The sequence below is a fragment of the Protopterus annectens genome, chromosome 9.part0, assembly GCF_019279795.1.
Source record: "Protopterus annectens isolate FY-2018-M chromosome 9.part0, PAN1.0, whole genome shotgun sequence".
NCBI lineage: Eukaryota > Metazoa > Chordata > Ceratodontiformes > Protopteridae > Protopterus > Protopterus annectens.
In genome coordinates this window covers 441,164,554-441,188,942 of record NC_056743.1, presented here as the reverse complement: position 1 = coordinate 441,188,942, position 24,389 = coordinate 441,164,554, and the positions used below count along the sequence as shown (strand labels likewise).

The 24,389-nt window shown below is 39.0% G+C and overlaps 1 protein-coding gene across 1 annotated transcript in view; it reads left to right on the top strand.

Annotated features, from left to right (window-relative positions):
• Window positions 1–24,389, top strand: part of PLAT (plasminogen activator, tissue type) — a 106,127-nt gene that overhangs the window by 27,743 nt on the left and 53,995 nt on the right. The window contains exons 3-9 of the mRNA XM_044082983.1: window positions 509–551; window positions 2,821–2,952; window positions 3,725–3,835; window positions 9,879–10,053; window positions 11,073–11,164; window positions 15,030–15,204; window positions 19,140–19,225. Of these exons, the coding sequence (XP_043938918.1) occupies window positions 509–551; window positions 2,821–2,952; window positions 3,725–3,835; window positions 9,879–10,053; window positions 11,073–11,164; window positions 15,030–15,204; window positions 19,140–19,225 (814 nt within the window). The remainder of the gene's footprint in view (window positions 1–508; window positions 552–2,820; window positions 2,953–3,724; window positions 3,836–9,878; window positions 10,054–11,072; window positions 11,165–15,029; window positions 15,205–19,139; window positions 19,226–24,389) is intronic.

The window sequence follows — 24,389 nt, the reverse complement described above, 5'->3', positions numbered from 1 at the left end:
TTACAGTCTTAGCTATATGTTGGACAAAGGTCAGATGTTCCTGGATCCCTTACTACTGAAACGAGTGTTTTATTGAGGGAGTAATTAACTTGGGTTGACAGTTTCCCAAAGGGAATTATAATGCATATTTTGGCATTGAGTTTTAGGCCGTGGCTTTAGCACCAGTGTTAAACCCATTTGCAAGATGTTGGTATCTTGGTAGAAAATCTAAAATAGATCCCAATTTACAGTCTTTTGATAACTTGGTGAGACAGAGGCCTTGTACATTAAACATGACTTCTGAAAAACAGGTGCCAAATAAGAGAGAGCCCAGCAAGGAGACCTGAGGTACTCCACTGGTAACTGGTCGCTTGGTGAAAGTGGTCTCACTGATCCTGACTTCTTGGGTCCTGTCTATGGGCCAGCCTTTTAGTGATATAGGAAGTCCTAGAAAATGCATTCATGATAAATACTTGAAAACAACAAACTGGTGTTTTGAATCATCATTTTGCTTCTTCTCTGTGTGCAGGACATTCATATCCGGACAAGACGAGGAGCAAGATCATCTAGAGGTAAGAAGGACAGTATGTTCATTTTTGTTGTTCTCGGAATATTGGCCCCTCAGTCTCACTGGTACCACAACGTCATCAAATTTTAAACAGCAGCACTTAGAGATCTAAGTCCATATTTGATTAAATGTTTTGATGTCCAATATAAATAATGCATGAGTACTGTATCAGCATTAGCAACAGAGCTTTGTGGGATAAGAAAGTAGATCACAACAAGTTTTGATAAGTACCAGAGCCATGTCCCTCACACTTTCCTTCCCACCCCAAAATGTTGAATTCTTTTTATTTAAATTTTGCTGAATTCTATGAAGACAGAAAAAAAACTCTCATTCAGACAAAATGATACATCGAGTGCAGCTGGTACAGAAACTGTCAGCCAGGATATAAGCTAGTCTTTGTATCATATTATGCCTCATTCTTGGCTAACCGTCAGGTAACAGATCAGCTGCAGAGCACCTGCCCAACAGAACTCATACCCATGCCATCAGTCATTATAACTGTTTTAATGACTGATGAAAATGTCTCTCTGCATTTAGCTACTTCTTAACTATGCTATTATGAATGTTGATGTTTATTGTATTTCTTACAGCTCGACTTCTACTTTCATGTAGGATTTAACCCCACAATCAAAAATGCATACTGTCTTTGAAAGGTATTGAATGGAAAATGCTGAATGGCTAAGAAGGAAGACTATACTTTAACCAAAATTCCAGATACTGCGATGCATCCTTCTGTGGAGACACTGGATCAGAAGTGCGAGGATGGGCAGTACTTTATCTTAGTCTCCTGTTCTTCAGACATTCCTGTCTGGTAGGGAGATAGCAGATCCATCTAAGTGTGAGGACAACCTCACTTCTGTCCTCTGAGTGTACAGAGTAACAGCTGCTAGGATGAAGCTGGGGTGTAATGGCAGCACCAATTCCAGATGACAGGGCTGTTTGCAAAAACAAGTCCTATACAAATCTGAAGGTTTTATGGCTTGGTGAAGCAGAAAAGAATGCAGGAGCATTTACCTGAGATTAGAGACAACATTGTTTTACTTTAAAAGCTACTAGCATAATGAACTTTCTGTATAGAAAAAGAAAAACATTATATATTTATATGTAATAATTACTAATGCAGTAGCCCATGATAGCAGGCAGACTTCTCATGATCTACTGCATGGGCTTAAATTATTGTTTATCAGCCAGCTCATGCAAAGATACTTTTTGTCTCACCTTCCCATTAACTGGAAACCATTTCTCCAGAGATCTGCCATGGTGTACACACACACACACACACACACAATTTTCCCCTTGGAAGACACAGAAGTACATTACATCACAAATATGCCCCATCTGCTGGTGAAACCTAACGCAAATATTTTACTGTGGGTTGGAGTAGGACAGAATTGGATGAAGGCCAGATCGGTGTGTTCTGCTATCTTAAAGTGACATGCTGTTTAGTATCAACTGAGTTTAAGAGGGAGCCATGGACACCAGTGAGATAGAGTTGATGGGTTGTGGAGATAAGTAAGGATGCCTCCCTGTTACAGGACAGGAAAGTACCAATCTATGTGATTCTGTCCCTCTGCCCAGCACCAGTCTATGTGATTCTGTCCCTCTGCCCAAAGTAATAAACTCTAGCAGATGGCCCCATTCTTTCCGTGGAGGCTGCCCACAACCCCCCAGTCTTTCTTTTGATGCTTTACATCATAGAGTCCCTTGTTGTTAAAGGAGGTGTGGGGAACTTAGGAATAGCAGAATTATTATTTGGAGAAAATCATGTAATACTAGAGAAGACACACTGCTAGAGTTGGGCTTTCTGGTCCTTAATTTGAAAAATACTGAATAATTTAAAGCAAAAAAAAAAGTCTGTTCCCATTTGCTTTAATGTTCCATGGCAGTGTTCTTTGCACATATTAGTAACAAGCTAGAATTTCCAAATGTTACAGGGCACATTTCAGTTTAAACCTACCCAGAATAATGGCAGAAAATAATGATGGACAGCAGCAAGCTACCAGTCCCTGGAGTGGACGCTTAATCTGCTCAGGATTCTGCTGCAATGGGCCACTTATCCTATCTTGCCTTGTATAGACTATTGCATATTGTCTATCCAGTTATGTACCCCATTTCACACTCTAATTTTATGAAATCTGAGAACAGTTTCTTACTACACAGAAGGGAAAGAATTCCATTTTATTTTCCTGCACATCAGCTCATCTGCAGATAGGGCAGCACTTTTTTTGTTGTTCATCATCTTGAGTTTTCTAAACTGTGTTATTTTCTCATAGGTTGCCAAGATCCAACAACAATAGAAAGATATCAGAAGGGTGAAACATGGCTGCGTACTGCTGGCCGACGGGTGGAATACTGCAGATGTGAGAAGAATGAAGAACTGCTCTGTCATTCAGTGCCCGTCTTTAGTACGTAACATGTATACCTGCCGAATGTACCTTACTGTCCCAGATATACGCTGGTTGAGTTTAATATGTGTGTGTGTGTATAAAAAAAAAAAAAAAATATATATATATATATATATATATATATATATAAAATGTATATGTATTTTTTTGGGGGGGGGGTTCATTAGTCCCTGTTTCATGCATTTGGCCACCTAATGTGAGAATGAATGCTTTTCTCTTGTGCATATTTTCTCCCATACAGTAAACTTCAGCTGACTTGCCTTGCGATAAAGGTTGTTGTGGTTGAATACTGTGAACCTTTTTAGCAAACAGTACTTTTCTTAGTCATTGCCTGCCTTCCCCTGCTCATCTGAGCCTTACTCCCCCACCCAAAGGCCTATGTCCATGCTGTGCAGGTGAACTGTCTTAGCCTTCTGTCCAGCAGAGGATGGATGAGTTACAAGCTGTTCTACACCTTTTGAGGGAAGACAGACAGTTTGTATGCAGTCTTTCTACCTAAAAGTAGTCTTTGTCTATATGTCAGACCTCTGCTATCTGTGTCACATCTGATGATGATAGTTGAAATGCTAGAAAACTAATACGTTGCATCCCTAATAACACAAAATGCTATCCATAATCTATGGTAGAAACTAGCCTCACGTAAAGCTATAGCCATGACATTTGTTTCCACATTTGGGCATAAACAATAATGTGGGTCTTGCCCCTGTTTATTTATATCTGGTCTCTGTGGTGTTAACTAACTTAGTTATGACTGATTTTCTTTCACCTGCAGTATGTATCAATAGGAGGTGTTACAATGGAGGCCAATGCAAGGAAGCAGTTTATTCAGACCACTTTGTCTGTCAGTGTCCCAATGGATTCAAAGGAAAGTTGTGTGAAATAGGTGGGTACTGCATGACTTTGGTCACACCCTTGTTGCTTTGTTTAATGTTTGTCATATATTCCCCCAGCTTTCTTCTGTTTCAGTTACTGAGTTTGTATCAGATCTCAAATATAACAAAAAATTTCCTTTCCACCAGCCTCCCATGCATTATACCACTTGTATGCATTTCTTATGAAATGGTTCTGCTCGCATGGTCATCCAGGACAAAATGAATGGGTCCATAGCATATCAATCTGTTTCAGCTGGTATGTGCTTGCATGTATTAGTGTGTGTATAAGAGAATGAAAGAGAAAGACTGCAGAAAGCTAAAAACATGCATTCATCAATAAGGACATAAGACATATCGAGGGGTTAATGTGTCTTTCTTTACCAATTGTCTAAACTGTAACTTTATGTACTACCCCCTCCCCAGCAGTATCCAAATGCCCTGCCAATTCCCTGATCTCATCATTAAACCATCATTTAAATTGTCCAACAGTATTTCAATGATTACATCTTGACAGATACAGTCACTGCTACTCATTTGAACAATATAAACCATAAGGCAATAGTAACAAAGCTGGTGTGATACCTGACCTATACAACTACCCTAATGATCCTTTCCATATTTCTCTTACCCCTTTTTCTTTCATCAGCCTCTACCTTCTGTAACCTTATTTCCCATTATTTAATCCTACAGTTCTTGAAGTTGATCTGTCACCTTACTATTACCTGGGAATTACTCCTCCATTGGGTCTAGTGTAGTCATGACTCACTACAAGAATATTTTAAGTCTGCCATGTACAACTATCTACTCAGTTAATATGTTGTGCATAATTACATTATGGTGATGTTCTATTTTCCCAATTATAATTGCATTCCATACAGCATGTACATATACTGTCTCTCTTGGAAGTGTCCTTAAGTTGTTTACATACATTTTTTGCTTTGTACTTCAGTGTATTTAATGTTTTTTTAAACTGGTTTATGCTTTTGCACCCAGGTCATGGCTGAAAGACTCACTGGACTGGCCCACCCACTTAACAAACTCAAATAAATGAATAAATAGCCCTCCCCTTCTGTGTTCCATTACACTATCCTTGAATAAAGAGATAATCACGTGTGAATAAGCTAGATAGTGTGAGACATGAGGCAGAAGTGAACCTGCAAACACTGTAAACTGACAAAACATGGTGGCTAGGTGGTAATGTTTGACATTCATTCCCGATGTGCAGTGGCTGTTTGTATGGAGTTTCCATGGTCTTCCTTTGTGATAATCTGTTTTCCTCCCAGAAGCATGATAGTTTATTGGCTGTACCTAAAGATATATGGTTCTAACCTGTACCCTGTAAAGGGTCTGTGGCCAAGCCCAGTTGCCAAATAAAATATGCTAAAAATGTGCACTAATATTATATAATGATCAAACTGTAGCATATTTAGTGGAATACCAGTGACTGTACTCACAACATTGCTGCCAAAGTTCCCCTGACCTGCTGGTTGCACCATAACTTCTCTACAGCAATATTTTATTGTTTAATAATAGAAGTGCAACCACTTTATGGTTCATGTGAACAGTATTATATACAGAAAGCCTTTTGACACCAACAAATTATCCCTTTTAACTCCAACCTCTTGATCCATAATTACAAAGGTGTTGTGAGTTATACCTTATACTTCACACTACCCTAGGGTACTCAGATAACCATCACCTGACACAATGTGTCTTAAAACGTACTAAGAAAATAACAACATTGACTCAGTACCAAACCCAGTGTAGTGTTGTTGCTCATGCTACTGTTACATAGCTCTCCTACAAGCTTGAACCTTTATTTTCTTAGCCTTCTCCTAATACATACATCCTCTGAAACTTACTAATGTCTCTCCTTGCCACCTCCTACTAGCCTCCACCTTAGTTGTCTTTTTCATTTTACCAAAGTTTGTGTCGACTGTTTTGTAAATTTATATATAAAACTTTATATTCAATGTAGTACTTTAAATCTTTGAACTGTATTGGTCCTACCTTCCTGTCCTAGCTCATTTCAACTTCCCTCACTATTACCTATTCCTCTTTATAGGTTCATGGGTTCATAGGTAGGTACTAGGCTATTGGCCCTAGGGCCTATACAAGCCTAGCCATAATGATTCCCTGGTCATTGCTTCCCCCAAATATTTACTTCCCTGGACTCCTGTCTAGCCGGGCTACTGATGTGATCCCCGGGGTGAATTTCCCATCTCCCATCCAATCGTCGAGGTTCTTCTTGAAGAGGGCCATTTAGGCGCTCTGCCTGACATGTATGGGCAGCCTATTCAAGAGTATGGGGAGTCTCTGGGTCAGGAACCTATCCCTCCAGCATGTTCTATTCATCGCGATGACAAAGTTAAGATCCCTGGAGCTTGTGGCTCAGAGGTATTGGATTTCTTTTAAGTGTAGCATGTCCAACAACTCTGGGTTTGACATGAACTTGTATGTTACGCAGAGATTGTCTCTGAGTAGGCGATATGCAGCAGAGTATAGCTGGAGCTTCTTTAGATGGTCAGCATCAGGCATCTGTTTTAGGCCTGTGATTCTTTTTGTGAGGTATTTCTGTGGCCTTTCTAGTTGTTGCAGATGTCTTGTGAGGACAGGTACATACCAAACGGGGCATTTTATTCTATAATGGGTCTAATGAGGGATGAGTACAAAGGGACAATGACCTCCTTTTTTTCTGGATGAAAAGCCCTTAGTGATGAGGTGTGACACTCAGAAGGATTTTCTAAATGTTGTGGCTATGTGGTTATCAAAGGTCAGACCACTGTGTTCCTGGGTCTCTTATCACACTTGTACTGCCACTTATGTGGTAGTTCAGAGGTACGTGGTTTTTCCCAAAGAGGACAACTGTACATTTTTTGGCATTTAGCTTGAGCCCATGGCTCTGGCACCAGGCATCTGTTTCGGTAAGACCCTTTTATAGTATAGCCACATCATTTGGGGATTCAATAACGGCTCCCAGCTTGCAGTCATCTGTGAACTTTGTAAGCCAGAGTCCCTTAGTGTTGGCTTGTACTTCAGAGAAGTAGATGCCAAATAAGAGTGGTCCCAGGACAGAACCCTGCGGTACACCACTTGTCACTTGTCTGGAACCGGATTTGGAATCGGCAGTGTGTGTTCTGTCAGTAAGTCAGTATGCAACCCATCGAGTGGCGTAGGGATTAATGCCCAGCTTAGTAAGTTTATCTATGATTCCAGAGTGGGGGATAGTGTTGAAAGCCTTGGTGAGGTCCAAGTAGGCTGTGCGAACCATGGCTCTGGAGACTGATTCGAAGAAGTCAATCAGGTTCACAAGGCAAGATCGGCCCTTCATGAACCCAAACTGGGTGGGACCAGTGTTTGAAGGTTGCCAATGTCTTTGTTTATAAATTCCATGATAATACGTTCCATGCCCTTGCAGATCAGGTTAGTCAGACTGATGGGAAGGAGTGGGATGACTGTAGCTGTGCATCACTCTGTGAGCATGAAGCCCGAGGTGAGGCTATGATTAAACATGACACATAGGTGAGGTGCCAGTTCATTTTGTAGTTCATGCAGTACACAGCCCGGGATGTCGTCTGGTCCCATGGATGCTATATTCTTGGCCTTGGAGAGTGTGGTTTTTACCTGAGTGGCTGTGATTACCAGAATTTGGCATTCTTTTGGTATTGAGATGGGCCCTTTATGGGGTGAGAGGGGGGTAAAGTTGGCACTGAATCAATCTGCCAGGATTGTGGCAATATCCTTGGGATTAGTATATCTAGTGCCATTCTGCTGTAGCTCAGTGCAAATCTGAGTATTGCCATTTAGATTCTTGACATAGCTATAGAATGCCTTGTGGTTGTCTTTGGAATCTTTGGCAATTTTGTTTTCTTAACTAGCTTTGGAAGATTTTATGAGGGATCTCAGCTTTCTACTGAGGCTGGTGTGGGAGTTTTTTTAACCCTGGGTTCTTTCCCTTTTCTGCAACAGTTTTTTCCTTCTGTTGTACAGCTTGTTTATGGCAGGGGCCCATCATATTTGGCTTCCTTTTTTTTTTTTTTTTTAGAGTACAGCATCTTGGTTCTATTTGGGATGGCTCAGTCCATGCACGAGTGAATGTGCTTGTACAGCACCTTAGTGTAGGATTCAGCAGTTGAACTTCCAGTTCCCATCTGCATGGGTGTCATGAAGTTTGTTACTTCTGACTTGAGAAGCATGATGACAGGCTTTGGAGAAGTTTTTTACGGAGGTTTCCTTAAAGGGGGGTGGGGGTGGTATGTGCATGATCTGACCAACAAGGGGGTGACCACTGGTGTGGAGCATCGATCTCCCATGTTGGTAATGACCAGGTCTAGGATATTGGTACCCCTGGTGGGACTATGAATTAGTTGCTCTACGGCATTGGAATTTATGACTTCCATGAATCATTGAGCAAAGGTGTTGGTACAGGAGTAGTTTTCCCATTTAATGACAGGGTAGTTGAAATCACCCAGTATTTGGGTGCTTGGTTGTATCTTAATATTTTCCAGTATTTTTAGAAAGGTATAGTGAGACTCTTGGGTCATGGTGGGAGATCTGTAGCAAATTACAATTTGTATTGAGGTCTCACCTAGTGTTAGTTACACCTGGAGAATTTCAGATGCATTGTGTTGGGCCACCAGCCTGGCGGTGTGAATAACCTTGGTGAATATGGACACTGCTCCACCTTTAGTGTTTCAGTCTTGGTTTGGTGGCTGAAAAGTGTGGTATGAGTTGTAGCCTGGTATTTCAGGGGTGCTCTCTGGAGCTTTGAACCAGGTCTCAGTTACTACACAGATATCGATGTTCTCCATTTTTAGGAGAGCCTCGAGAGAGTGCACCTTGAGGTTTAGACTTCTAGCATTGAGTAGCATTACCTTCAAATTTTGCTTGCTTGTACCAGTTATGGTGGCAGTTTTGTCTTTTGAACCTTGCCTAAAAAAGGCGCTATAGGGGTGGCAGGAGCCTTAGCCAGTAACCTGAATCCAGGGGTGATAGGTGCAAACCATCTCTTGCAAAGCATCATGGTTTGTCAATCATGTCGTCCCAGGCAGACAGATACTGGATCCGCTTTGAATAACACCAGAAGCTTAGCCAATTATTGAAGTCAGTCATTTTGTCCTTATACTACGGTATCATTCTCGGCAATGGCAGGATGCTACTCAGGGCTAGGGTCACACCTGTCTGGGCTACATGATCCGAGAGCTCTTCCATGTCATGATTCTGGTTTAGGACAAAACAGCACCATTAATGAATTAGAGACCATGCAAACAAAAAAATCATTTCAGGGAAGAAAGCTGTCTGTCTTTCTTACAGCAACTTTGAATTTTAATGGCCTGAAGCTTAGTAACTGTTTTTATTAAGGATCGTGTGTCATAGCTCCAGGGCATGAGTGTAGCACAACATGCACATTTTAGAAATAATTAAGTTTGTGCCATGAGATGTGGTAGCAGTTAAATAAAAACATGATGTAATATTTGTCATGGTTTATGGGTATACATTTTTGGTAAATGACACTTTCAGAATACATCACTGACATTGCAGCATTTTTCCAGTAATCAAAAGGTGTACTGTGCAGAAACATGCACTGCCTGAGGTAGGGGATAGTCTTGTGAGTGACAGAGCTACATTCTGGATGATGACACACAATTCAAAAATTTTTATATGCACCCCTGGCCAAAGGTCTAGGGTCCATCCCTCTCTCCTAAATTGTTATTATAACAGAACAGCATTTCATAAAAAGTGTAATTACATTTGTCAAGTGTGCACTTATGTAAGCAGTCAGCACTGCTGGTGTATGTGTTTTAAAGAATTTTAGTGAAAGTTCCTGATGGAAGCTGACTGCCATTTACTCCAGGAAAGTGACTTTTTTCTTCATAAAGTTAACTGCATTGAAAGTACAGCTGATTGCATAAAACTGTCATAGATTTGTGAAGTGTCTTTACTATTATGACTGGTATAAAGACCAAACTGACTCGATATCCCAGTTACTTATTTTTTAAATTATAACAATTCCTCTGTGCTGTTCTTTTTTCTCACTTGTTCTTTAATAAACAGATGCAACATCTAAATGCTATGAAGGCAGAGGGACTTCCTACAGGGGAACCTGGAGCATGACATCTAGTGGGCTAGAGTGTCTGAACTGGGACAATAATATTCTTCGTGACAGCCGTTATAATGCCCACCGCCACCTTTCCATGGAGCTTGGCCTTGGAACCCATAACTTCTGCAGGTAAAGGAGGGAATATGCAAAGAGGTTCCCAGTTGTACTAGGTACATTAAACAGATGCAAACTGTTTAGAAAGGTCTGTCATTGTGTATGGTGAGACTACCAAAAGCCTGAACTATCTAAGCTAGCTGGTAGCACAAAGCAGAATTCTTCCACATGTTAGCAGCAATCCATGTTTGGGTAACAGCTCACAAGCTAGGATGGAGAGAGGTATGAGATGAGCAAAAGGCACTGGTAACACTAATCACAGACCTCCCAGTTTGGGCAAGACTGAATACTAGCAGGGCAGGAACCATGAAGGAGCACACCAGACAGATTTCAAGTCACTCACTATATGGCAGAAGTTATAAAAAAAAAAGCTCTTCCCTGCAATTATATTTTGACAAACCTGAGCTCAATCTGACCAGCTATTTTCACATTAGGAATCACTGAGCTTTAATATTACAAGGCTGCATAGTCTGATTTAGATTTAAAAAGGATGTATCTAGTATAACAGCATATGCAGTAAATACTAGAAATGATTCTGGTTTAGGACAAAACAGCACCATTAATGAATTAGTGACCATGCAAACAAAAAATCATTTCAGGGAAGAAAGCTGTCTGTCATTTTGCAGCTGTCTGTACTCAGCTGCTCACTATAATGAACTTGCTGTCCCTGTTTTTTCCCCTGTGTCTGCTGTGCATGCATCAAGTCATGCTGACCCTACTCCTTTTATTTCCCCATTGTGCACACTTGTGCTCTCACCTTTCCAGATTCCCAAGAGATGTTTCTAATATGGTTAGTATTTAAATGCATTTTACCACAGTTATATGCCCCTGCTGTCTTGATGTTCAAGTGGGTAGAACAGAAGTACAGTTTTGCAGTTACTTGTGGCTAGCATATACATCTAAGTGCCTTCCAAGAGCATTGCATCATGCTGAGAATCAGATGAGTCTCTGACAAAGATATTTTCTATGATAAAAGTCAGGTGGTAAATATGAATAGCGCAAACAAATGTTCTGATCCTTCCTTCTCATTGCAGAAATCCTGATAACGACACTAAACCGTGGTGCCACGTCTTGAAAGGCAGTCAGCGGAGCTGGGAGTTTTGCAGTGTCCCCCAGTGCCCAAAGTGTAAGTCTGCATTGTTGGGTTGTTTGGCTTTCATGTCTTTTTTTTTTCTACCCTCATTTTTATTAACTTCATATTCCCACTGTCTGCCCACATCTGTATTGTTTAAGTCTGCAATATGTGCTTAACATCTTATGCTATTCTTTACACTTGTTTCAATAAAATTCTTGTTTTTATGCAGAGATTTTTTTGTAAAATCCTTTACACTCCCTGAATTTTGTTAGAAAAGGTCAGTGATGAAGTGGGAAACTATTCCTGCTCTCTAAACTAGACTAACCCAAAAAAGAATTGAGCAAGTCTCAATGAATTGTTAAAGATAAACTGGACCACGCTGCCTTTAGTAAAATAGATACACTCCTGTTTCTTTTTCAGCAAAGTGCAGAGGGAAAATGACACACATTCAGCTTGAATTTTGTATGGACAATTGCACTTGTCACATTTAACTGTCTGAGTGAAAAATACCAGCTTAGCACACTGACATACTGTAAATACAGTGAAATACATTTTTATAGTAACTTCCCTTTATTAATGCTACATGGGAGACATACTAATTACATTGGATATTGAATGCATAGTGATATACAGGTCTTTAACTAGTGGAGTTTGGCTTGTTGGTCTGAGGGCATTATAGTGACCTGTCTGTTACTGTGTGTCAGTACACTTTCTGGTTTTTAGGAGAAATCTGCAGCTCACCTGCACATGTTCGAGGTGAAAGTGCTCGAGATCAGTAGCACAAAGAAAAACAAAAAATAATGGTATACTGCCAAACCCTGTTTCCCATAGAAAATTATTGCTGGTGCAGATTCTAAGTGTGCATTAGCAATGATTCACTTGTTTTCGCAGATTTCTTCCTTCTTCGATTTGGTGCGATCATGGAGTTGGTATATAAGGTTGAGAGGGCTTGCCCCCATATTGGGGTACAGGGGGAAGCTTGTCACCCTGGTAGAATACAACTAAAAATTAGTTTTCCACCCTTCAGAATTTCAGGCATTTTTTTTCATCTTTTCAGCATGTTGACTTTCAGGAAATTGATTTTTCATAGTAGAACAGAAATCTGCATCTCTCATCCTGCGTTGAGAAATGTAAATCTGCAAATCTGTTTGTAGAGATGACTGTGGATCTTGGACTCCTGTATGAATTTTACAGTAGACAAAAGGATACACAGTATTCAAATGATGGCAGGATAAATAATATGCACAGGGCTATATATGTTCTTTCTCTGTCTCTCTATATATACATGCACACATTTCAGTGCACACTAACCTGTCATTAGCGCTAAGGACGGACTATCATAGCTACCTTAAGTAAGTAATTTGTAATAACTCAAAAGTTTTTAATAGGCAACACTTACTTACTGGCAAAACAAAAACGCTAAAAAAAGTAGCTTAAAATGTTATTTTACATTCATTTTGATAATTTTTCTTTTCTTTAAATAAATTAAATTGAATCTGACTCTGGTTTTATAACATGAATATGGTAATTATGCACAGACTTCTGAGGTAAGAGCTTCTTACAAAGACATCAAGCACTCAGCCATTTTTTTTCTGCTTGTATGACACCTTTTTGGGTGGAAAGGCGTCATCTCAGCATCCTGTCCTGATGTGTATTCTGTAAACCCATATTGATTAATTAATATTTGTAAATAATTAGGTGCACAGAATGTAGCCTGTACATATTAGTACATTTCTTCATCAACAACTAAACTGTGTGCTTAAAACATCACCCCACCCCACATCTGGTTTAGTCTTGCTTTTAGTCTGGTTACAAAGTTTGACAGGAATTTCAAGAGTTAATGGCCTCTTTCTTTTGACAACCAGACCAAGAATATATGTAAAAATGCATATTTCTTCATCAATACCATTAAATGTTTTTTTTCTCCTCTAGAAGCATTAATATATTGGTACCTTTATACAAAGCACTTACGTCCATTGATTGAATAATGTAAATCCTTTTTCCTTTATTCATTAGAAAAGATGAGTAAACTAAAATGTATTCAAAGGGGACAGTCCAGATTTATTAAGGTCATTGCTGATCTCAGTTAGCAACAAATACTAGTTAAGTTGAACCTGTTTTCTGTATGTTGCAGAATTATCAGACACAACATAATAAAATGTTTATGCGTCATTTAAGTGGTGACCCAGTTGCTCTGATGGATATCACCATTTTCATACACATAACAAAAACCTGTTGTTTGTTATTGATTATGACAGAACTCATCTGAAGAACAGACTATTCCAGATCCAATCACCTAAACTGTGGAATCAATGTACAGAGTCTTTTATAACCTCAAGTACCCTCACAGAAGTTAAAATAAACCTAGATATATTACTTGGTCAAGTTTAAAGACTTTACAGATGAGACCTAGACTTCTAGATGGTTTGTTCTAGGATGATGAATATGTAAATGCACCTCTGAAGTTTTGAACTTTTAAGGTATTGAAGCTATAATGCAGTTCTTCAAATGCCCCAGAAGAGATCTACCCAGTGTGTGTAAGTGCTAAATAAATACAAATACTAAGTCATATAAATTACATCTAATCAAGTAATCTTATCTGACTTTTAATTTTAAAATGCCTGTAATAAATCTGGGATTTCTACAATACTTTCTAAAAACTACAAAGCAAAATACAGACAGCATTTAGTGGGCAAAACAGATATGCAAGAAAAACATAAATTATGCCAAAAAATTACAGAATTCAGATTGTTGCTACAAGCAATAAACTCAAAACATGAACTTACATCCTTGTATTTCATTGACCGGGTCTCAGTTTTAAAGGAAACATGGAAGGAAATCTCCAGTATTATTTATTTAAGCTTGTCTATTGTTACTTTGTCAGTGACAGCATGGGTCACAATCGGTAAACAAAACAGAACAGAACACAAACACACACACACACACACACACACACACACACACACGTACGTACAGACACAAGTACACAGCCTGTTTTGGAAAGGCAATCAGGGCAAACCCACCCAGAAAAAAAATGACAAAGATAGTGACCGGCAGTCAGGAATGAAACCCTGACCCTGGAAACTATAAAATGGAGCTCTTAGATCCTGTTACCACTGAGTCACTGTGCTATCCAACCTTCAGTTCCATTTTAAAATAATATTTGGCTGACTAATCCCAGAACATAAACTACAGTTTATTAAAAATAAGAGTTCATATCCACACTTACTACCTTATCTGCGAATACAAATAAGCAGGAGTATAAATATATAAAACAGTACGTGAATGTGACATCGTATACCATTCAGTCAGATCCAGTGAAATAGGATGGAAATACTGTAGTAAAATTACATGTGTACACTTAGCATTTTTAAACATTTTAATTGACACAGAGTATTTATTTTTAAAATGATGTTAATATCTGACTCTGTGTCTATGACTGCACAGTAAGTCAGGATATAATTTTTGTCACTACTTTATAGAATTGTTGGCACCATTTTAAGAACGTGACAGGTAAATATATGCCACATTTGCCCCCTCTACTGGTGAACAAGGCAAATGTTTTATTCTCTACTATAACTATAAAACTGTTAAAAAAATGAGATTGAGTTCTCTTTAGGGACACTTTTTTTTCCACTGTATTGACAGGGCACATGAAAATACATGTAGAAAATGAAGTCCATTGAACAGCAGCTTTTACTTAGCATGGATTTCTGCAAAATGTTCATTGCTTCTGAAATTCATTTTGAGTTTTACAGTAACGCGATCATGTGGGAATCCCTCTTTTAGCCTAGTGAAATAATAGCAAACCCGAATTACTTTTGGATATCATAGAGGGATTTAAGCTCAAAACACCAAGTTTATCCCGAATGTCTGTTCCTGCACACTTACTGGTAACGTTCTTCTTTGTTTCTAGCTGCAGTACCGGACTGCTACACTGGAAATGGAAGTGGCTACAGAGGAACTTGGAGCACGTCAGAATCTGGAACTAACTGCATCAACTGGAACTCCCAAATCCTGCGAAATAAGCCCAGTACGGCATGGAGCAGGGACTCTCGCCAACTAGGACTTGGGTCTCACAATTACTGCAGGTTTGTCATTTCTCCTTCTCTGGTCTTATGGCCCCGTGTCTCAAACATGGCAATTTCTTCAATATGTGTTTGTATGTGTGTGTATTTGGTATACAGCTAATGGATGGCAGACAACTGAGTTGGGAAGCAGGGAAAAAAAAAGTTTGCAGCAGTCTTGACTTGGGTTGAACAGCACGTGCTGGATATTGCAGTGTAAAACAGTGTCCCTGGTGATGATGGTTGTAGCCATTAGGTATCTGTGTGTAACTGTCATATGTGTAACTGCTACTTCCTAAAGCAGCCCAGAGAGGCTTGTTTTGTAATTTAGCACACACCAATGAAAATTTGTTACTGTTGCTAACTGCAATTACACATAGCGATCTCTGGTGTTAGCAATTTGTAACAATTATTTTTTTTCATGGCACATAGTGAAAAATAAATTTGTAGTTATGTGGCACAGTAGATAGTCGTCACCTTACAGCAAGAGATTCCCCCAGTATGATTCTCGGCTGGGGTGTCTTGTGTGCAGAGTCTGTGTGTCCTCTCTGTGTTCACATGGGTTTTCTCTGGGTGCTCCAGTTTCCTCCCACATTCCAAAGGCATGCAATAGGTGGATTGGACACTGTAAAATGGCCATAGGTATGAATGTGCTTGCAAGTGTGGTGTGGACGAAATACCGCAGCAGGGCTGGACACCCAGCAGTGTAAACCATGACTGTAGATGATCGTCACTGCTGAAATGACACCCCAACCCCATGTACAAAAAATGGGAAAAAGAAGTTGTGGATGGAAGGATGGTAAATGCGACAGAAATTAGTGACATCACTGTGACTGCAGTGGAAAGAAAAGAGACAGACAGACTTCTAGAGGCAAGAGCTGTGACAAGAAGCAGGTGTTTTTGTTTGCAGTCCATGAAACCAGAAGAAACTGGACTACTAAATAAAGCTGATAGAATCCTAATCACTGTGATTCTATGACCAAAGTAATAAAGCCATGTGGTGCAGTTTAATCCAAAGATGAAGAGAATATTTTATTTATGTCCATAGTAGTACATCAAAGTAAGTACTTATTTATTTTATTTGCTAGATAAATTAATGGTTCAAAGGCCCCTTTTTCAAACACCACCCAGGCCAGAATCAAGAAGTGCACTATATCCTACGTGATTTATAAGAATTATGTGGACACTACATGATTTATAAGAATTATGTGGACAGTACCAAAGATTGTACAGTAAGATCTGATGTACAAATAACATAAACAAATGAAGTGAGGGTACATCCATGTTAGTAAAACTGCCATAATAATACTATGAAGCTTTCTATAGTGTATGGTAAGAAACATTTGTTAGAAAGTCGTGGTGTACAGGAATATGGAGAGGAGAAATGTAGTATGAGGTATGGGAAAATATATTAAGATAAGGAAGGTGAGAGGTACAGTATATAAGCTGTAGGAAATGTATAAAAGCTGTAAAACAGTTTGTAACTTTTGATGCATTAAGCTACACTACTTACAACATTCTTGGCGCAATCAGTCCTGTGTAATACCTGTCTAGTACTAGTCTATATTATTTTATTGTGCAAACCAAAGGGTAAAACAGTCATGCAGACTAATCATTCAATAAAACCTGCAAGAAAAATCCAGCCAAGCTAGACTTTTCACTGTGTGATACCTTAAACCTCCTGCAGTGGAGGCCCATGGGATATATGCAAATGTCCCGTTAAGAACATCATGTTTCAACTACATGGCTTCTGAATGACTTTTTTTAAACCTTTTAAGTCTTTATGGTTACATTCAGGTGAATGAAGCCAATGCAACCATAAAGACTTAAAAAGTAAAAAAAGTCACAGACATTCAGAAGCACATTGCTGAAACACTTGATGTCCCTAAGGGTCATTTGCATATATCCCATGGGCCTCCATTACCAGAGGTTTAAGGTATCACACAGTGGAAACTCTAGCCTAGCTGGGTTTTTCTTGCAGTTTTTATTATTTTATTGTACAGATAAATGATCAAGTGACTGTATGTGATATGTACCTTCAGGGGCCATTCATTTATTTATTGAAATTTGTTTACTGAGAACGTTTGCCTAGAGAAGAATCCCTTTTCAGCTTAAGCCAAGGGAGAAAAGCTTCCATAGAATACAAACTACAGCAGTAGATCAATATCACTTTCAATAAAATATACAGTGATAAGAAAAGAATATAAACATCAAACAAAACAACAGAAAATATACAAAATACATGCATTTGAGATAAGTATGAAAGAAAAAGAGAAAAAATGTACAAAATAAATGCAAAATGAGTATGAAAATAAAATAAAATTGTTAGTATTTGTGGCAGAAGAATTCATTTTAAGGGTTAGAATTTTGGCCAACACAAAAGCAGTTAAGTACCCAAGCTTTAATCACAAAGAAAGTAAAAAAGTTCAAGTGAATCTGCAAAGATAATAAATGTGCTCACAGGGAAGTAGGCTGCTTATATTACAGGATATTAAAGGGCTCTGGTATAAAAGTCTTAGCATATGTGTTGAATTTGTAATTATGTATATACAGAATATTATCTAACACAAAACAAAAGGTGCACTCTGAGAGAGGACAACAGCATGGCAACTTGGTGTAAAAATCAGAAAATGTCCCTGTGTGTTGTGAAGCTTTTCTCCCCAGGTCACTCTTATAAGTTGGCCTTTTAGCTCAATGTCAGTTTCATAGGTGTGTACTAGGCTAATGGCCCTGGAGCCTTTACAAGCCTAGCCCATAGGATTACCCTGGCATCGTGACACCCAACCTTAGTTCCCAGTGCCGCTGTCAAGTAAAGCCACTGGAGTGATCGCTGGGGTGAATTTTCTATTTCCCATCCACTAATCAAGATTTCTCTTAAAGAGGGCCAGTGAGGTGCTCTGCTCGACATGTATGGGAAGTCTATTCCATAGCATGGGCAGTCTCTGGGTTATGAACCTGTCCCTCCAGCATGTTCTATATGGGGAGGAAGTAAATAAATAACATGTAATTAATAAAAAAATGTAGAGTCACCAATTACGGAAGTGGAGTCCCTGTGTTCATTTATAACAAACACTAAAGACATGTTGGCTCAAACAAAACATTGCTGATGGAATCTGAATTAATATAATACTGTTTGCTGGATAAAATGGATGAATGCAAACTCACTAGATAACTTTGCATCTTGAAGAAGGGAAACACAAGTGTAGATAGGATTTAATTGTCTGCAAAATATGTAGTCTAGAAGGAAGTAAATTCCACTGATTCACTTTAATTGCATCTCTTCTCTGGTTACTCCTGTGCTTCTGCATATTGTCACTTGTCCTGCTAATTTAATGTACTTATTTGGAAACCAGGTAACACACTGACCCCAGGCTTTGTCAGTTACAGCCTAGGCTGTTATTCTTTACTGAAAAAAATTCATTTGGTATTTTGCATCCACGTTAACTACCACCACATCCAACAGCTGGCATGTCAGTTTAATGTTTTACTTGAAGACTAGTGTCCCCATGTAGCAACACAGTAGCCCATATTCCAAAAGAATTGCTGTCCGTGTAAGTGACTTACTTTGGTGTAAAGCCTGTCTATAAGTAGGCTTACACCAGGAGTCAGATTCCAAATGACCTTCTCTCATTGTAATTAGTCACTTACACTGAAAGCAAGTCTTTAAGAATTGGGCCCAAAGTCAGCAATAGATTACAAACACCTGGTATGGGGACAGAACCAGCAGCCTTCTGATCTAGTCACAAAAAGTATCCAACCTGCTCAACTATTGAGATTGTCATGCAATGTCTGTGTCTCTAATACTCAGTGTACTACTTAAACTGTAGTTAGAGCTCTGTTATCACAGATGTTTTTCATAGGACTGTACTGAGGAAAGCACAGATGTTTTTCATAGGACTGTACTGAGGAAAGCTTTATGTTACTCTGTGCAATTAACACAGATACGTTTTGTTTTGCAGAAACCCTGACAAAGACAGAAAACCTTGGTGCTATGTCTTTAAAGGATCATCACTGACCCAGGAGCATTGTAACATCCCCAAATGTGGTAAGGAAGATCCCCACTGTTTAATGAATGGATAATAAAATAATTATATATATACAGGTAAGTGAACTTGACCCTTTTTTCCTACTTACAGTGGCAATTAAGGGGAAAAAAAGCAGGATAGTAACTGTACAAGCAGTGTAATAAACCAAGAACACAACAAGCCCAGCAAGTCAGGACCCAAAAACCAGCAGAAAATAAATCCAAAGAATGATAGCAGTAGCCAAGTCCAGTCCGTATATGTCAGCAAACTTTATTGAAAATGGCAAATACACCAAGCGCTTTCGCCCGACTATTACCGGGCTTTATCAAGGTCAAATGTAGCAGCACTGCAGATCACATCATTAAATAATCCAGTTAGGTCACGTGATAAAATTAATTAATCTACAACTGTAGATTTAAAAAACTCATAAAACACAGTACGCTAAATAAACAAGATCTCCTAATGAGAGTACAACTTGTAAAATCCCTATATAAACTACAAAATTAAAAATGTGTATGATCAAACATATTCAAACTCAGCACAACAGGCGTAAATAAAAAATGTATACATAAAAAAAAATGTATATTTTGATGTATACGGCAGATTACGAGGCCCACATTCACAATATGTTGCAAGACCTGGACCAATATGAGCTGGTATCCAAAAATGAAATTAATATTGCCTATGCCAAAATTAACTTCCAACTTTTTGACCACCTTTTACAGAATGCCATCAATGAACAACTTTATAATTTTTTGTACGTGGACAAGCCAAAAATTGCTCAAATTTTTGGCATTCCCAAGACTCATAAAACACTACAACCACTCAAGTTTAGACCAATAGTTGCAGGGTCAGGTAGTATTACCGAACCTTTGGCCAAATTTATTGATTCAATTTTAAAACCATTTGTGGCTACGACAGTCCACATTTGTAAGGATTCTTGGGATTTTTTGAGGGGTATTGATCAGAGTTTATTCAACCCCCAAGTTTTGATGGTTACGGTGGATGTAGTGGAACTCTTCCCGAGTATTCCCCATGAAACAGGATTAGAATGGCTTGGTTATATTTTGACATCAGAGGCAGGCCATAATGCTACAATTACTAATCTTATACTAGAATTCATGGAAATTGCCCTAGAGAACAACTTCATCCACTTTAACGGTGAATTTTACCGTCAAAGGAAAGATGTGGCAATGGGGGCCTCATGTGCCTCCTTGTATGCTAACATTGTACTGTATTTTTGGGAAAAGAAATTTATTTTTTCCAGTAAATGGTACCATGACATTTTACATTATAGAAGGTATTTAGACGACATTTGTATTTTGTGGAGAGGGTAGAAAGGAGAGTTTTTCTGAATTTTTGCACTACATTAACAACACAACACCGTTTTTGAAGTTTACACATAAAATAGACAATGATAAGTTACATTATTTAGATGTTACTATTGTTAAGGATTATGTTAACCAATGTTTTCAATCAAAATTGTACAGAAAGAGTTCATTTTCTAACTCCTACCTGCATTTTAATAGCGGGCACCAACATTTTCAGAAGAGAGGGACAGTTAAGGGACAGTTGATTTGGGCATCTCGAATGTCTAGCACATTAGAGTACTTTATTGGGGAAGTTGACACCCTTAAAGGTTTCTTTTTAGAGAAAGGATACCCGGAGGATCTCCATGTCATCTGGAGACTCTATTATAGCACCCAGTTTGCAGTCGTCCGCAAACTTAGTCAGCCACAGCCCTTCTGTGCTTGCCTGTACTTCTGAGAAGTATATGCCAAACAGGAGGGGCCCCAGGACAGAGCCCTGAGGCACACCACTCGTTACTGGTCTGGATTCGGACATAGATCCCGCTACTCTTACTTTATGGGATCTGTCTGAGAGCCAGTTTGCGATCCATCTTGTGACATAAGGGTTTATTCCCAGGCTGGTGAGCTTATCAATAATACCTGAATGGGGAATGGTGTCAAATGCTTTAGCAAGGTCAAGGTAAGCCGTGTGTACCTCCTTTCCCTTATCTATAGCCTGAGCAACTGTCTCAAAGAAATCCACCAGGTTCAGGAGGCATGATCTGCTCTTGACGAAGCCGAACTGTGTGGGGTCCAGCGACTGAAGGTTCCCAATCTCTCCATTTATGAGTTCCATAACAATTCGCTCCATAGCCTTACAGATCAGACTGGTCAGGCTTATTGGTCGGTAGTTCCCAGGGTCTTGTTTCTTTAAATTATTGGTACCACCAATTGGTCATGTAGTCTAGGTTACTGTGTACTACACAGCTTCAAAATCATGTGCAACAGGAGCAATTCAGATAGGAACATACCTGCAAAAATAGGTACATTGTGTAAAGGGGTAAATGAAGCCAAAATATAGGTATGTGCCCCCCAATATGCAGGTAATTGATGTGGAGTTTGATAATCTAGTATTCCTTGAATAGTGTTTGACTGTAATACCTTGGGAACTGGTGTACGTTAGTAAAGATATATTATTCTGAAGATTAAGGTTCTGTTGAAAAGGGCAATTCTAAGAATAATGGGTAACATGATGTTGAGACAATGATATTGCCTCATATACTTCCCCAGGGACAAATCAAGAAATTTTATTCTGTGTGGTCTGAAGTTTGTGAGAGGTGGGAGAAACAAAGACATATAGGGCATATTTCAGGACTGGAACAGTCATAGTCACCATTTTGCTTTGTAGTCAGTAGATTCTTGAAGTTAAAGAAATTCAAATGACACAGGGCACCTCTGTGATGCACTTTAAGAGGAGCCTGGACAAGTGGATGGGGCACCATAAATTCCTACTGGGCTCTATGCCCAGTAAGAATTTATGGGGCACCATACATTCTTACTGGGCATAGAGCCCACAACCCTCCTGGACATGGGTAGTCAACACTAAATGCAGTGTTGGGTACTGACTAGCATTTCTATGGTATTACACTGAGATGAAATGGCTAGGCTTTAAATGATCTCCAGGTCGATGGCCTAGTAATCTCCTATGATCCCATGAAAAGCATAGAGTAGTCACCCTTTTCTACCTGTTTTGTAGTCATCATTTTGCCTTTGTAGTCTGGAGACTGTCAGAAGATTGTTGAAGTTCAAGAAAAGCATAGAGTAGCCACTAAACCTTCTACTTTAGCAATGCAAGTAGAGAATTTTAGAGCTGGATCAGACGTTTGTACAAATTCCACATTTTTTTTCATCTGTCCAAAAATGATCCATTTTCCTTTGTATATACTGAGGTGTTTCTGGGTACCACACAGTAATGTTTTAGTACTGCTAACTCTGAGGTATGACAATGGTGATCTGACTTGTTGAATGTCATACGTGGAGAAGGCCCTGAGGCTCAGGTAGTCATGTCATCTTTTCAGAGAAGTATGCTTCTTTTATGAAGAACTGCTGTAAAACAGCTGATTATAAAGTATCAGAATTCAGGGACACAGCATGAAGAGATTCCAGATTCATCAGACAGAATAAGCAGTAGCTATCACTTCATTCACCTCAGGCACAGCCAATAACTACTCAAAACATATGCTGTGTACGTGTGATAAACTGTTACTTTCTTGAAATATTTCCAGGTTAAAATGTCACTGTGATAACTTCACTCAGTTTCTGAACATTTTTTGTAGAAGGTTTCATACCTGCCTCTTCAGACATATAAGCCATATCCAAAGGGATGCTAGCCATCTTGTTAAAAAATATATATATACATACATACCCCCATTATAATAATATACATAATGCTTACTTTACAGAAGACAGTGAACACATAAAAATGTATGACATAAATATAGCCAAGGAGATAAAAATGATGAAATCATGACAGCTGTAAAGTTAAAGTGGATTTTATTTATTTATTTTTTTCTCAAATGGAAATTTTATTGATTTTAGCATATACATAAAATACACTATTACAACAATAGACGGATTAATCCTGCATAGTAATGCAGAAGAGATCCAAATCATAACCTGTAATACACTATATACATATGTACCAATGAAAACAGAAAAAATTACTGCAAAAAGGAAATCTCTAGCTGGAAAGCTGGTTAGATAAGTATAGATAAAACATATACCACACTGCAATTCACATTAATGAATAATCAGATTTCAGGAGAGAAGGAGGAAGATTAAATATCAAGCACCAAATTGTCCATGATCAAATAGAAAAAATAGGGAGGGGACAAAAGGGTTAAAGGATTTAGTGGTGAACAGGGATAAGTGCTAAAAATTACACAGAGGAAGCAATTGTTAATCGTCAGTCAGAAGTACAAAAATAAAGTCCCAGAATTTCTGATATAAAGTCCGCTTACGGGGTTTAGCTAGTAACAATTTTTGAGAAGTGATGTATTTGATAGCCAAACTCGTAAAACCCCTCCAGGACAGTTTGGAGCGATCTAACCAATGTTTAGTAATGTAAAATTTGACCAGGAGGCAGAGTGTAATTAGGGCATGAAGTTTAATTTTAGGTATGTTAAGGATGGTAACATGTAGTAATGCCATTTCCCAGGACAGGGTTGATTTGTGGTAACCCATTTTGTCAAGTCTTACTTTGAGTGAACACCAGATACTATGGGAATATCTACAGAACCACAAATTATGAATAATATCTGCATGTGGGTAAGAGCAACAGGAACATGAAGTTCATTTTCTAACTCCTACCTGCATTTTAATAGCGGGCACCAACATTTTCAGAAGAGAGGGACAGTTAAGGGACAGTTGATTTGGGCATCTCGAATGTCTAGCACATTAGAGGACTTTATTGGGGAAGTTGACACCCTTAAAGGTTTCTTTTTAGAGAAAGGATACCCGGAGGATCTCCATGTCATCTGGAGACTCTATTATAGCACCCAGTTTGCAGTCGTCCGCAAACTTAGTCAGCCACAGCCCTTCTGTGCTTGCCTGTACTTCTGAGAAGTATATGCCAAACAGGAGGGGCCCCAGGACAGAGCCCTGAGGCACACCACTCGTTACTGGTCTGGATTCGGACATAGATCCCTCTACTCTTACTTTATGGGATCTGTCTGAGAGCCAGTTTGCGATCCATCTTGTGACATAAGGGTTTATTCCCAGGCTGGTGAGCTTATCAATAATACCTGAATGGGGAATGGTGTCAAATGCTTTAGCAAGGTCAAGGTAAGCCGTGTGTACCTCCTTTCCCTTATCTATAGCCTGAGCAACTGTCTCA